We start from the raw sequence: 16,200 nt of genomic DNA, 5'->3' as shown, positions 1-16,200 counted from the left end.
CCTGAGATTTCTTAGGGGCCTGGTTCAAGGCGGATTCCAGGTAGGCCGCTTTCGCACACTTAATCTGTGCTTTGTATTCCCGGAGAGACTGCCTGAAAGAGGCCTTCGCTATATCCGAATAGTCCTTCCTCCAGGCTCTCTCAGCTCGTCTACAGCACAACTTCATCTGCCGCAGATCGTTCGTGTACCAAAGGCATGCCCGATTCAATCTTTCCCTGGACCTCCGAAGGGGGGGGCCACCTTATCCAAGGAGTACGAGATATGCCGGCACATCGAAGTGTAGCTCTCCTCCACATTATCTCTCAGGATGACATTTCCTGGTGATAAAGTAGGCAGAACTGAAGATTTTAGCAGTCGAGACCAAGGTCTGCCCATTTTAGCATGTCTGGAACCGGAAACCGCCGAAGAGTTAATGCCCAGACATAGAGAGAAAGCAACTAAGGCATGATCCGTCCAATACTGGCAGAGGATATCGTTCACCGTCACCTGTTGTGCATCGGCAAACACTAAATCCAGGACATGGCCCTGTCGGTGCGTGGCCGAGAGGACTGTGATGTATTCCTATAGGTTCTGTATCGATCCCCCTATTCCTGACCCTGTTCTGGTTAATAGTTAACTAGCAGCCATCCCACGGTACAAAAAAACGTTATCTGATTAAGCCACACCACGGCACAGGAACGCGTTATCTGATTAGGTCATAACGCTTGCCATCTAATTAGGCAAGCACTATTCCTCCAGTCCCTGATAAGGCATACGGAGTTCTCAAAACAAATCAAACCTATGACAACCTGGGAAAATCCCTGCGGCCATTGTTTTGATTTCACCGAGAACTTCAGCAAAAGAATGTGCGAACAATCCCGTTCGTATGACATCCTTATTGACGTATCCATGTCCATCCTTACGTCAATCTCGGCACCTTACAGGTATAAATATTACCGACATTGCTTTAAGCAAACACACGCGGTGGTGACGAGATCGGAGCAGCGAGACGCGCTGAGGAGCCCAGCAGAGAGCAAAGCCCACACGCGCTGCCCCACCTTCCTGACGCGCTGAGAACGAGACGCTGCTTTTCTCCTGCCGAGAAATCCAGCTCCGGCGCTTCCAAGCAGCCCTCGCAGGCAGCTGGAATATCAAGACCAGAGACGAGAGATACCAGCCCTCAATCATTCTAGACCTCAGGTACAGAACTGAACAACCCCTTGCAGAGAATTCTTGAGTCAGTCCCTTGGCAAAACAAACTTAACTTAAACTGCTACTTATCTACTCCCGCCCACGTATTAGGCTTAGGTCAGGTACACTGGGGTAGGCGTGGTTAGAAGCACCAGTTGAGTATGATTAGTCAAATGTATATATGTATGTATCTATTTTATCAGTTTTAAATATCATATGGCTTAGAAACCATATCAATGCTTCTGCAGTATTATTTTATACTCCTGCTTTTATTGTATGCACTTTACTTAACCATAAGTATCGCAATAATATCGATTCATTTCTCTTGTACGAGAAAAGAGACTGATCAATAAATACCATCTTTTATTGAACACGCCCGTCTCTTCCTTTTCTCTACAATCTGGTGAAACTAAGAATGCACGTACTGACTGAGTAAAATAAGTTGTCTTTTGTTTTCACACGACTCTAGAGATACACTCTTGATTAGGGGAGAGCAAAGTTGTCATGTTCTATGGTTGTCAGAAACTAAATCCCTTCTTGTCTATCCAGGGAGGTTAAACTCCTCCTTGCCTATTCGAGAAAGTTTCTAGTGAACTCTGAGCTAGCTGTCAAAACCAAAAACTTTAAGTCTAATATCGTCAGTAGAAGACCTAGTTAACCTCTGCCCTAGGTCTATACTATTGAAGATATTATTCCAATGCGCAGAGCCTATTGGGATAATAGGAACTACACTACATGGCGCCCAAACGTTTGGATAGGCAATAAAACTAACGCAAGACATTAGAGTAACTCAGTCGTGCTTTTTCACACAGAACCCCTTTTTTCCCATAATACTCCAAAGACGTCTGGAGTGGGTGAAAGGTCATATCCGCCAAACCTCGCAGGAGGAGACTCCTATGTATGGTGCTTGGTTTAGTCAACGTTGAAGGATACACTGTTCCAAAATATTGTGCATCTAATCTTTGTTTCCATAGAAACCTGATCTGCAAACAAACAGAATAACCTTCCTGTCGGTAAAATGATAGACAGTGATGAAGAAAGGGAGACAGCTAGAATAGCAGCTGAACTCCTAGTAGCAGACAATACTCTGCTGGAAAATGACCCAAATGCAATACTCATCCCGGTCAACATAAGGAAATCTATAACCTTAAAACTTATAGAAAATGGACTGACATCGAGAGGTGGTACAGTCATATTCGTAATTGAGGCACACGAATATCGGCAGACAGAGGTATTCTATTCATGGATAAACTTTCCAGCAGCAAACTCTGTAACAAAAGAGTTCCACTATTATAAAATAGAGGAACCACCGTATACCTACACTCCTTTCGAGGAGGTGGAAGTACCACTCAAATTCCAAGAGCACCTGCTCTTGTTTAAAGGCGCCCTAAAACATAATAATCACATCACCAGGCTCGGTCCACTAGGTAGACCAGGAGCAACGTGGCCGGTCCTAGCCGGATATACACCACATCCAGACATTGAAGAAATGCCTGCACCAGATCTTTTAATACAGCTAAAACAACTAATCAAAATACATAGACAATTAGTCCAATATGTAATGCGGACTTCAACAGTCCAACCAGCAAGTAAAATTCCACAGCTGAACCCTCATCAGGGTAACACAAATAAAACTACCTATTCCTATAGGTTCTGTATCGATCCCCCTATTCCTGACCCTGTTCTGGTTAATAGTTAACTAGCAGCCATCCCACGGTACAAAAAAACGTTATCTGATTAAGCCACACCACGGCACAGGAACGCGTTATCTGATTAGGTCATAACGCTTGCCATCTAATTAGGCAAGCACTATTCCTCCAGCCCCTGATAAGGCATACGGAGTTCTCAAAACAAATCAAACCTATGGCAACCTGGGAAAATCCCTGCGGCCATTGTTTTGATTTCACCGAGAACTTCAGCAAAAGAATGTGCGAACAAGCCCGTTCGTATGACATCCTTATTGACGTATCCATGTCCATCCTTACGTCAATCTCGGCACCTTACAGGTATAAATATTACCGACATTGCTTTAAGCAAACACACGCGGTGGTGACGAGATCGGAGCAGCGAGACGCGCTGAGGAGCCCAGCAGAGAGCGAAGCCCACACGCGCTGCCCCGCCTTCCTGACGCGCTGAGAACGAGATGCTGCTTTTCTCCTGCCGAGAAATCCAGCTCCGGCGCTTCCAAGCAGCCCTCGCAGGCAGCTGGAATATCAAGACCAGAGACGAGAGATACCAGCCCTCAATCATTCTAGACCTCAGGTACAGAACTGAACAACCCCTTGCAGAGAATTCTTGAGTCAGTCCCTTGGCAAAACAAACTTAACTTAAACTGCTACTTATCTACTCCCGCCCACGTATTAGGCTTAGGTCAGGTACACTGGGGTAGGCGTGGTTAGAAGCACCAGTTGAGTACGATTAGTCAAATGTATATATGTATGTATCTATTTTATCAGTTTTAAATATCATATGGCTTAGAAACCATATCAATGCTTCTGCAGTATTATTTTATACTCCTGCTTTTATTGTATGCACTTTACTTAACCATAAGTATCGCAATAATATCGATTCATTTCTCTTGTACGAGAAAAGAGACTGATCAATAAATACCATCTTTTATTGAACACGCCCGTCTCTTCCTTTTCTCTACAATCTGGTGAAACTAAGAATGCACGTACTGACTGAGTAAAATAAGTTGTCTTTTGTTTTCACACGACTCTAGAGATACACTCTTGATTAGGGTAGAGCAAAGTTGTCATGTTCTATGGTTGTCAGAAACTAAATCCCTTCTTGTCTATCCAGGGAGGTTAAACTCCTCCTTGCCTATTCGAGAAAGTTTCTAGTGAACTCTGAGCTAGCTGGCAAAACCAAAAACTTTAAGTCTAATATCGTCAGTAGAAGACCTAGTTAACCTCTGCCCTAGGTCTATACTATTGAAGATATTATTCCAATGCGCAGAGCCTATTGGGATAATAGGAACTACACTACAGGACAAGCTGCTGCAACTGAATATCGTTGCATGCTTGGCACAAGGTGTTAAAGGCACTGTCCTGCGGTCCGCCCGGCCACAGGTTAAAGTCCCCTAGGACCATCAACCGAGAGTGAGTATTAGAGAGATCATGTAACAGATCGATGAGATCAGGGAGGGTGGGGGCATTGCCCGGCGGTCGATAGCACAGGACACCTGAGCATAAAATCCCCTCAAGTCCTTTAAAAGAGAACCCCATCAGCTCAAAGCCCGGTACCTCTCTGATCTTAAGCTGAGATAGAGCTAGCGTCTCCCTGTATATAAATCCAATTCCACCGCCCCTGTTCAGCAGGCGAGGAGTATGGTTGATTTTAAATCCCGGAGGACAGGCCAGGCCTAATTCGACCTCACAGTCCGCCCGAGTCCTGGTTTCCGTTAGGAACAGCACATCAAGCCCCATGGACTCAATAAGAAAGGCAATCTCCGTGTGGTGCTTACAGAGAGACCGAACGTTAAGCAAACCACAGGAGAGCTTTCTGGGTGTAGGCGAACAGCTGGCCTGCTGACTAGGGGGCGCCTGAGGCGCTCTCAAGGCTAGTAAGTCAGTTCGAGAATAGACTATGCGGGATGTGCACGGAGTGCCAGAGGTAGCGGCCCTAAGCGCGCCCGTTGCGCGAACGGGCGCAAACGGGCTTACCTCTGGCGCACCTGCGCGCGGACGCTGCGCGCCTGCTCGTCCATCTTTATATGATATTACACTGAGCGGAAGTCCGCCTCCTGCGCCCCTTGCCCTAAGCAAGATGGCGCCCGAAGTGCCCCTGGCCTCAAAACCCACCCAAGATGGCGGTCGGACCCGCTAATGCTAGCTATATCCCGCCGAATGCGGGTGAGATCCAATTATAGTGCCAGTAAGCCTAGCTGAACCCCGGCCTAAGGAAGAGCGTCACTAAGGTAGGCAAGAATTAATAAACTATGCAGCGCAATACAAGCAGCGCGAAGTTAAAAGAGGAGTCACACGAGTTAAAATTAAAGCAGCAGCAGTAGCACGCTGACAGCGAAATCTGAGCCAAACCTGACCCGGTGGCTTAAATAAGCTCACCAAGTGCGGAAGTCCGCCTCCTGCGCCCTTTGCCCTAAGCAAGATGGCGCCCGAAGTGCCCCTGGCCTCAAAACCCACCTAAGATGGCGGTCGGACCCGCTAATGCTAGCTATATCCCGCCGAATGCGGGTGAGATCCAATTATAGTGCCAGTAAGCCTAGCTGAACCCCGGCCTAAGGAAGAGCGTCACTAAGGTAGGCAAGAATTAATAAACTAAACAGTAGGCTATGCAAACTATGCAGCGCAATACAAGCAGCGCGAAGTTAAAAGAGGAGTCACACGAGTTAAAATTAAAGCAGCAGCAGTAGCGCGCTACAGCGAAATCTGAGCCAAACCTGACCCGGTGGCTTAAATAAGCTCACCAAGTGCGGAAGTCCACCTCCTGCGCCCCTTGCCCTAAGCAAGATGGCGCCCGAAGTGCCCCTGGCCTCAAAACCCACCCAAGATGGCAGTCGGACCCGCTAATGCTAGCTATATCCCGCCGAATGCGGGTGAGATCCAATTATAGTGCCAGTAAGCCTAGCTGAACCCCGGCCTAAGGAAGAGCGTCACTAAGGTAGGCAAGAATTAATAAACTAAACAGTAGGCTATGCAAACTATGCAGCGCAATACAAGCAGCGCGAAGTTAAAAGAGGAGTCACACGAGTTAAAATTAAAGCAGCAGCAGTAGCGCGCTGACAGCGAAATCTGAGCCAAACCTGACCCGGTGGCTTAAATAAGCTCACCAAGTGCGGAAGTCCACCTCCTGCGCCTCTTGCCCTAAGCAAGATGGCGCCTGAAGTGCCCCTGGCCTCAAAACCCACCCAAGATGGCAGTCGGACCCGCTAATGCTAGCTATATCCCGCCGAATGCGGGTGAGATCCAATTATAGTGCCAGTAAGCCTAGCTGAACCCCGGCCTAAGGAAGAGCGTCACTAAGGTAGGCAAGAATTAATAAACTAAACAGTAGGCTATGCAAACTATGCAGCGCAATACAAGCAGCGCGAAGTTAAAAGAGGAGTCACACGAGTTAAAATTAAAGCAGCAGCAGTAGCGCGCTGACTATCATTAAGGCTTTGCACATTGGATATCCATATAGAGTATGTGGGTGTGAAAGGAGCATACAAAAATTGGGAGCGTTACAGATGTGTTATAGGAGAGGGCTAAGGTTGCTCATGCAAATGAAGGACGTCTGATGGAAAGTTCATCAACGAAGATTCCTCACTTTAGGAATTTCCTTCATGCAGCAGACTGGACATTTTCATCAGCATTAACTCTCCAGCGCTGACAGGTGGCACAGCGCGGCCCACCACAACTCTGCCCTTCCAAGGTGTTCCAAGGTTAGAGAATATGAGGCTCCAACAGTTACTGCTCCACAACAACCAATTTTTTAGCAACTTAATATTTCGACACGCCCTTTCACCTTGCATAGCAGACCTAGAAGATCTCCTGGTCTACGGTGCACTGTAGAGCACATGACTGATGGAAGAGCTGACCAGTAACAAAATATCAATCATTTATAGATCCCTAGTGGTAAACTCCCCTCCCCCCGACTCTTGGTTTGCTACAGGAGCCGTGGGAACGCATCATTGGGCCCCTGACATAGGATTAATGGAGTGAGTCGGCGACTGCGTCACAATTCAGGGCCATTCACCAGAAATAAGTTCACAAGCCCTACTAAGCACGAGACAGACTGTGGAAGATGGGTGTAGTGCCATCCGCAGACCTCTTATGTTGCCACTCCAAGGAAGGAGACTTCCTACACATGTTGTGGACCTGCTTAAGGGTGGCCTCCTTCTGGGAGGGGTCCTCACATGTCTGGGATGAGTTCTGGGTTAGAATCTTCCCAGGGACTAAAGGTATCCTTTTGCACAGTAATAGTTACAAGCTAGCTCTATTATGGTTGGGCTTGGTCATAGCTAAAAGGCATATCGCCAAATCCTGGAAAGATACAGAAGCCCCATCAACAGAAAGTTAGAATAAAAAGCCTAGATCACTGTATGAGCTTCCTTAGAACTGTCCGTATATGCTGCTAGAGGGTGCCCACAAAAGCGCTATACCATCTGGGGTGACTGGTGGAATATAGAGGCATTCTTCTTGAGCCCTGCCAGAGACGGGACACATGACTTGAGAGGGAAAATGATGGTTTATACTGTGTAGAATTGTTGCTAACATGTTGATGAAGAGTGGATCAGCATCACAATGGAGGTGATTTATAAGACGTATTATGTGGCGACAGGTTTTTTCTTGGGGGGGGTAGTAATCCAATGATACGTATTGTCTGCCTTTCTTGTTGGAAAATAAATGAAATCTTTTAGAATAAATAAATCCTCTGTTATGACCAACCAATGTGAATCTGGCTGAGGCCTGAGACAGGAGGCCACCACTCATGAATCCAAATACTGAATGGACATCCCACAATCAACATTACTATTTCTCAGATTTAGCTCATCTAATTGACTACAAAAGTCATGCATTTGTAACACCTCTCCTGGGCTACTGGCAGTTACTCTCCAATTTGAGGATGCTTTGGGTGTCAATCGCATAGGTCATGAAGTATTACTCAAATAACCTAATATGTCTGGCCAGAGGGGCCACATATATGAGAAAAGGGAAGGAGGTAAGGGATGAACTGCATTCGTTTTGAATCTTCCTCTGTAGCTGGCAGAATTGTTTTGCCAGGACGCCTAAATCCAGCAAGCAGTAGGACAGTATAACAATGTAGTGTGATGGCCATGACCAGGATCAAGGCATGGTGGTTAAAAAAGCCAGGCTCGCCTCACGATATGTTTGGGAATCATCATTGACCAGTTCAGTCATTGTGAAATTGTTTTTAGACCTGCTTAAAGTAAAACCACAGCCTTTCCATTATTGCACATTAACACATATTTTAAACGTACTGCCATCTCGTATTTTGGTAATGCACACTGCAGATCTAGCTTGATTTTTTGAATAACCATAGCCTCATTTTGAAGTTGGCAAAAAATGTGAGAAACTGAAGATTTGGTGATGCCAGCTTTCTACTGCATGCCACTGTATCTCTATTGCAACGTCTTATCATATTCTTTTCATGAGAAAAGCTAGGCACCTGCATGTTAGCGGCTATCTTGAGTTTCTTTTTAGACCATGTGTATTAAGCTCTGCTTGCTGCATTATAGAAAGACTCACTCCATTCATCCTCCGTCAGGGGCCCAAGAACTCATTCCCACGGCTCCTTTAGCAAACCAAGCATCAGGGATGTTTACCACTATGGATCTATACACTTGATATTTTGTTATTGGTCAGCTCTTCCATCAGTAATGTGCTCTCTAGTGAACCATGGACCAGGCGATCTGGCCATTTCTCTGACGTGAAGGCTGGGTCCCACTGGGAGTCAAACCACTATTCATTCACAATAAGACAACCTAATTAAGAAGTAACATCCAGGGCCTCTATGTCCCCTTTAAAGGTTGATTTAAAGCATTTGGCTATTGGCTAATTCTACCCGTGGAGGGCGGTTGTTCCATAGGAACTTCCCGAATGAGCCGTCAATCCGGGTGAAGAAAGTCTACCGTAGGTTGTAGGGGTAATTTTGCAGTGGTAAGACAGCCTACCTTTTTGTTTGACGCATGGAAACCCTGGATTCTTTTTACTACAAAATCGCTACATTTAACGCGTGAAGAGAAATCGTACGATACGAAATTACGAATCAGTTATATCTGAATTGTGTAGATGCCTACCTACCAAAGAGCCACAAGTGCACCTGAACAAACTCTGTGGACTCAGCCTGAACAGGTGAGAAAAATCAGTGAGCCATCCTAAACATATAGTCCACAGAAACAACAACTCTTGCAGCCACAAACAATGACACAGCTGTCTTCCACTTACACAGACGTTTTAAGGCATAGGCATAGTGGGCGATTGCCCCGGGGTCCTCAGATTCCAAGGACCACCTGATACAGTGACCAGGCAGTCAGACGTTCTGACAAATTCTGGGCCGCCTATGAAGCCAATTCTTTGATTTTTGTAATTTGATATTTGTGCACACAAGCTTCACAGGAGCTTTATGTATGTACCCGGCCCGCCCAATAATATCTCTCATGCTCTGAGGAAGTTTGTGGCAAATAAATTATCAACAATATTTCTGTCTCATGTTCTTCTCCTCAGCTCACTTCTTCTACCTCACCCATTTGTCTATATCGCTGTTTCTCTACCTGTCTCTACATCTCAAGGTCCTTACCCACTCTCCACGTCAACTCTCTCTATCTCTGCTCTGTTCTTCACCTCTGCCTCAATCCACTTCTCTCGGACTTACCTGTTTCTACCTCCCTCCTAGGTTTTCCCTTTCTACTATATCTGCCTACCTCAAAATCTCTACCTCATAGCTGTCTTCCTAACACAACACTCACTGCACCTCATTGCCTCTTCCATCTCACCTTCTCATGTCTCTCCTCAATCACCTTCACCTCCTTATAAACCTCATATCTCTCTTTACCTCGTCTCTCAATCTCTTTACCTCACCTTCCTCTAACCTTTCCATCAACGGTCGTTGCCTCACAACCCATCACCTCATCTTTCTACCTTAATTTTTTCTCTACCACTTTTCTCTTGCTATGGCATCTCTCTCTCTGTCTCTATTAGTGTGTAACAACTCACATTTCCTGACCATGTGTATGATACTTCAACTATCCACTCCTATATATCTCCCTATCTATGTTCTCTCTCCCTCACCTCTCCCTCTTCCTTACTCTTTTCTCACTGCCTCTTTTCCTACCATTTTCAATCACACCTTTCTCTCTATTGCCTCTTTTTCTCTACTTCACCTCTTTTCTATTTCTGCCCTTAATGTCGCACTACATTTTTCCCTCGATACTATTCCATTGACCTGATCTGTCTTTCTGTACCTCTTGTCAATTTTACCCTCAACCATACCTCTTTCTGCCTTGCATCCCTTTAACTCCTGCACCCTACCTCTCTACAAGCCTACCTCTCTCTAACTCATTTCTATTCCTTACCTCTTTCTATATCTCACCCATTGATGTACCCCAGCCGTCTCCATAATTTTTCTCCTTAACACTTAGGTCTACTTACCTCTCTAAGTCACACTCAAGTCTTACCTATATTTCTATGTCCTTCCAACTCTTGGTATCTCCATTTATTACTTCATAGCCTTTCTATGCATACCGATTGTTTCTCCCTACATATCCTATCTCTTTTCATCATCTTTGGCTCAACCTCTTGTTTTGTGTCATCTCTCTAACTATGCCAATTTCTTTATTCTAGTGGTGAGGGTGGGTTTGTTTTTGATTATGAGTATCCAGCTATTAACACTACAGTTTCAATTGTTATGTGTATATTTCTTAATGTAATTTTATTCACTAGGTCACTCTTATAGTGTGTTTGCTGCAATGGGAACAACAGGGTAGTCAGACACGGAATTTCATATAAAATATTGTTATTTTCAGCCAAAACATATTTAGATCGAAGCACAAAAAGGAACGGCTTTATTAATAATTGTTTGAGCTTTGTTTTGGTACTCTTTGGCGGATGGGTGCCAGGTAGCTTCAGCTTTTGGTTATTTTTGTGTGACTACTTTTCTGAAAGTTTAACGTATTATTCAATATTCGAGTTGTCAGGCGCTTAGGCGGTCACCTAAGACACCTATTTAAACCTGCCTCATGCTAGCGCGCAGCGATTGCGCGCAGCGGGCGAGCCCATCTGCGCCCATCCGCGACCTACCGGGACCAGGGGCCATAAACCCTGGTCCATTTGTTAGGTATAGTAGATCGGAGCTGATGATTTTACATCAGGGGAACCCAGAGCTCAGTGGGGACTGTCTAACACTGTTACGGAGGGAAGGGTTACTCAAATCAGTGTTTGAGTTGAAGAGTGTGAAGACTAGGAAAGCGAATAAGATTCTGATGTATGGTCTTTTAAATACTAGATCGCTTCAGAAACACAATCTAGAAATCTTCACACTACTACAAGATGGGGAGCTAGACATCTTGGGGGTCACAGAGACGTGGCTGGAAGACTCATCCACGCCGTATGTGGTGGCTTCCCTTCCCCCTAATTATATGGCTATTTGTCAGAATCGAGCTAATGCCAAGAGAGGAGGGGGGGTCGCTTTCCTCTATAAGAGCTGTTGGAAGGCTGAAATAGTGTGCGCTGAAAGCTTGGGTGGTGCAGATATGTTGGGGGTTAAATTCGAGGTGGGTTCGGACTGTCTGGTCATTCTATTGGTGTACCGTCCCCCTCACGCTACCCCCGACTTCGTGGATGGCTTTGTAGAGCTGGTCTATGACCTCAGGTCTTGTTATAAGGACCTGTTAGTCATGGGAGATTTTAATTTTCACTGGGATATATCTCCCAAAGAGGGGCAGGCAGGCCATTTAGAAGAAGCACTAATAGCGCTGGGACTGCTACAACTTGTAGTAGGTCCTACCCATGATAAGGGCCACACGCTGGATCTGGTGTGGTCAACCGACCCCGGGGCAGGCCGGTAGCTAGTACACCATGCGTATGGTTTGACCATTATTTGCTCAGAGGACAGAAGGAGGTACCAAAATATGGAGGAAAATCCAGGCCAGTATGGAAAACCGTGAGGCGATGGAACTCCATAAATGAGGAAGCTCTGGTGGGAAATCTCTTAAATTCCGCCGCTCTAACCACGTGTGATGATAATATAGATGTCACATGCCAGAAGGTAGTGGATAAACTAAAATCTACCATCGAACTAGTGGCGCCGGCTAGAAAGGTGAAAATGGGGGACAAAGGAGCGGGAGCGCCCTGGTTCAATGTTTCGTTGAGGCTCAGGAAACAGGCCCTTCAGAAGGCAGAGAGAGCCTGGCGGAGGGACTATAATACGATGGCACAGAGTATATATCAGCAAGAGCTGGCCACGTACAAAAAGGCTATCCTGGCTCGAAAATCTGAGTTCTTTGAGACCAGGATCACCGCGTCCCAAAATCCGCAGAAAGAAGTTTTCAAGGTGCTCTCGGAACTAAAGAAAAATAAGGAACAGAGGCCTGACGCTTCGTTGGGGGACTGTCAAAGATTCCAGGATTTTTTCATTCAAAAAATCGAAGATCTCCTGTTGGAAATCTCTCACTCCCCTGTTTTAAATTGCTCGCTACAAGTCACACCTCTTACTCCGAAAGTTGACAACCCTTTGGAAACTTTTCCTTTGAATACGAAGGAGATGCTAGCTAGCTTGGTGGGGAGGGTAAAGTCAGGCTCCCAGGTGGATCCCTGCCCCCCGAGGGTTTTTAAGCAAGCTATGCCAGGATTGGAAGAGGATGTTCTTAACCTTCTAAATAAGTCCCTGGAAACCGGACAAGTGCCGGCCATGCTTAAGGAGGCCCGGCTGATTCCGCTGCTCAATAAGCCAGGGGCGGATATAAAAATCCTAACGAACTTTAGGCCCATCTCCCAATTACCTTTTTTAGCAAAGGTTTTGGAACAGCATGTGCTGACATACCTCGCAAAACATCTGGAGAGCAATGATTTGCTAGAGCAAAATCAGGCTGGCTTCCGGGCACATCACAGCACGGAGCTGGTGATGGTGTCTATCTTAGACGAACTGAGGTGTAGAGCTGACAAGAAGATCCCGGGGGCCCTGGTGCTACTCGATCTCTCCGCGGCTTTTGACACAGTGTGTCATAGTCAACTATTGTCGCGTGTGAGAGACTTGGGCATCGGGGGACCCGCACTAGGTTGGCTTACCTCTTTCTTGCAAGATAGATCACAGAAGGTGCAGTTGTCCGACCTAGTATCAACATCAGCGGCCATCACCTGTGGAGTGCCGCAAGGTTCGGCTCTTTCACCGCTCCTTTTTAACATCTACCTGCAGCCACTGATTTCAGCTCTCAACCAAATGGAGTGTCAGATTTTTAACTATGCTGACGATACACAGATCGTCATCCAAATAGAGGATTCTCCAGGAGCACAAGCCAGGTTGCATAACATTCTAAGGTATACGGTAAACTGGATGTCCGCAAACTCCCTGAAAATCAATCCAGACAAAACCGAGGTGCTGCCCATAACCACCTCTGGCAGCCCATGGAACGATGGGTTTTGGCCCAGGGTGTTGGGCAGGACGCCAAAACCAGCAACCGTGGTGAAAAGCCTGGGAATCCGTATTGACAGCACTTTGTCTATGAAGAAACAGGTGTCGGTAGTGGTAGGCACCTGTGTTGGTCTTCTGAGACAGCTCCGTAAGATCGCCCAACTGCTGTCGTTTTCCACTCTAAGAAGTGCGGTGTCAGCTATAATTTTGGGACGACTGGACTACGGCAATGCGCTGTATTTAGCGCTGCCCAAGCAACAACTTGCGAGGCTTCAGACAGTAATGAACGATGCATGCAGCGAGATTGATTTTCAAGAAGCCTAGGAAAACACATGCTTCACCTCTCCTGCGTCAGTTACATTGGCTCCCCGTTAGACAGCGGACATTGTTCAAAGGACTGTGTATTACACACAAGGCACTCTACGGGAATGCGCCCAGCTACATTAATACTAGATTATCTAGTTATGTTCCTGGTCGGGTGCTACGGTCCACTGAAGCCACTCTCCTGGTTAATCCACGCTTTCGCTTGTCCACTGTGGGAGGGCGTGCCTTCTCCACTTTGCTTCCTGCAGCGTGGAATAGATTACCAACTAATCTCCGCAAGGAGTCTAATCTACTGCTGTTCCGCCGAATGCTAAAAACTATTCTCTTTCGGGAAGCATGGGGAGGGTTGTAAGTCAGCCATCTGTTTTCTGTAGAGCTGGTTTCTTATTTTTCTCTGTACAAGCGCTTAGAGACCTTGGGGTGATAACGCGCTATATAAATTGAAATAAATAAAAATAAAAAAATATTGTCAGGCATCATGTGGGCTTAAATTAGATAACAATTGATAATAAATTCAATGTTGTTTCAAGTACGAGGCATAAAATATGTCTTGTCTGGGGCCTCAAAAAGTCTTAAGATGGCCCTGGGGTATAAATACTTGTTTGACATGCCAGGGGACCGAAAACTGTAGACGCAGGTCCTCAGAAGGGCATGTGTCTACTCAGTGCTAAATCTGTGAAAACATTAGTGCAGGGGCCTAAAATGTTTCTTGGGAGCCATTGAGGTGTTGCTGAATCCCAGTGTTGCCTAGGACCAAAGCTGCCTAGGCTTTATTGTCCCTCCTACTTCTTTCTTCTACCACTTACATTTTCTGTGTCCTCATCCCACTCTTGCGGATTCTAGTTAATCTTTGCTTTCTTCCTTTATTGCTGTTTTCCTATCTTTGTCTTCTTCCTCCTCTGTTCAGTATTGAAAAGTACGTTCTGGTCCCCATAAATGAGTGCCCATCATCTGGACATAAAGTAAGCACTGGAACAATAACATTGCCCCAGCCAGGTATGAGCATCTGACTCGCATAAATACTTGATTGGTGCACAAATCCTGCTACAACACTGTTTTCATCTGAATTGTCCTCTATAAATGCATCATTTTATTTTACTTGCACCGACTTATGTTTTGGAAATCTTGTTAATATCCGCAAGTCTGCCAATTTTGCTTTACCATTTAAATAAAAAATGCTGTTGATAATAACGATACATATTCAAAGTAAAGTGTATTATGCAATATGTACACCATTATTTATTTTTTCATTTTTCTTTGCAGCGGAAGCCAACCTCAGGCAAAATCATAAAAGGTCTATAAGATGCTGACATGAATTATCAATTTATTTTATTGGTATCTTTCGTTAGTCTACCACTTGAAGAGGTGGGAGGTGTTGCATTTTATTTTCGAAAGATCTAGCACATGACTTGAAGACACAGCAAATATAAGAAGAGACCAACAGATTTTGTTTGAGTGAACATACTTTCTTATACAAAGAAGGGCCTCAACAATAAAAATGCACATCTCCCCTAACTGCAACGTTCTTTAATTGCATAACGGCTGAGACATAAGAAAGTCATCATAAAAGTTCAATTTGTTTAGGAGCCCTCTGACATACCTGCCACTTAACATTTTTGGTTGGGCCGCCCTTGAAAATCAATGGCAAGGGACAATCCCCACCTGACACTGGTCTGACCCAAGACCCAAAGGTCATCCAAGGAAGTAGCTGTTTCAAGGTGATGACTTGAAGGAGATCCCTATGTCTGGTAGACAGAGCAGCTGTCGGGTCGTGTTTTCTGGCTTCTTCTAAAGTCCGTTTTCCCTGTACGGGGAGGGGATCTCAGACCTGAGGAGTTTGGACAAGTAGGTGGGACTTTATTTTAGCATGATAGCTTTCCTGCTAGACCTTTCTCCAGATTTCAGATAGATTACTTATACAAGGCTCCTCAAATCTTTCAGTAAGATGACTTTATTTTGCCCCCAATTTCACACCTTTTGACTCCCTTGACTTCATCTTCAACATTAACAAGTTAGTTATAATTACTACCGTTTGCCAATGCCAAAGGTTTCTGACCATATTTTCAACAATGACACTTATTTATCTGTATCTCATGTTTTGTTTCCATGTATTTTAATGACAATATGAATGTGTGTAATGAGCTTCTGTAAAATAATCCAAGTAAATTTGTTTGCATGATTGGTAATAAAGTATGTTTTCCTACAAACAGTTCTTTGAGGTTTTTATGTATGTCCTGTTTAGCACCAGGTCCAGTTTATCTTTGGCATCAAATACGAGTTGCCTGACAACAAACATGCAGGGGTTTGCTCAGGGGTGTGAATTATGAGTTGTGTGGATTTTAGCACATCCAGTCCATCACAACAGCTATCTGTGGATTTCAGCACCTCCAGTCAATCACCACAGCTATCACGTCTTCCATTCACTCAAGGGGCTCTTACAGACCACTGCCTTCACTAGATTTCCAACCTACTGCAGAAGGAAATCAGCAGTGCACTCACCACCATCCTCAACTCTTCCATCACCACTACTATGTTCCCCAATGCCTGGAAACACACAGAGGTGAAACCCCTCCTGAAGAAACTCTCCGCTGATGCCAGCGAGCTCAAGAACTA

At 45.4% G+C, this 16,200-nt stretch overlaps 1 protein-coding gene across 2 annotated transcripts in view; it reads left to right on the top strand.

Annotated features, from left to right (window-relative positions):
• Positions 1 to 15,794, top strand: part of ADAP2 (ArfGAP with dual PH domains 2) — a 267,951-nt gene extending 252,157 nt beyond the window's left edge. For both annotated transcript variants that reach the window (XM_078654379.1, XM_078654378.1), the window contains one exon: positions 14,851 to 15,794. In XM_078654379.1, the coding sequence (XP_078510505.1) occupies positions 14,851 to 14,889 (39 nt within the window). In that variant the 3' untranslated portion in view covers positions 14,890 to 15,794. The remainder of the gene's footprint in view (positions 1 to 14,850) is intronic.
• Positions 15,795 to 16,200: the final 406 nt, after the last annotated feature.

The sequence above is a fragment of the Lissotriton helveticus genome, chromosome 7 (genome assembly GCF_964261635.1).
Source record: "Lissotriton helveticus chromosome 7, aLisHel1.1, whole genome shotgun sequence".
NCBI lineage: Eukaryota > Metazoa > Chordata > Amphibia > Caudata > Salamandridae > Lissotriton > Lissotriton helveticus.
The sequence above is the reverse complement of the archived record's forward strand: the minus strand, read 5'-3'. Positions and strand labels throughout refer to the sequence as shown.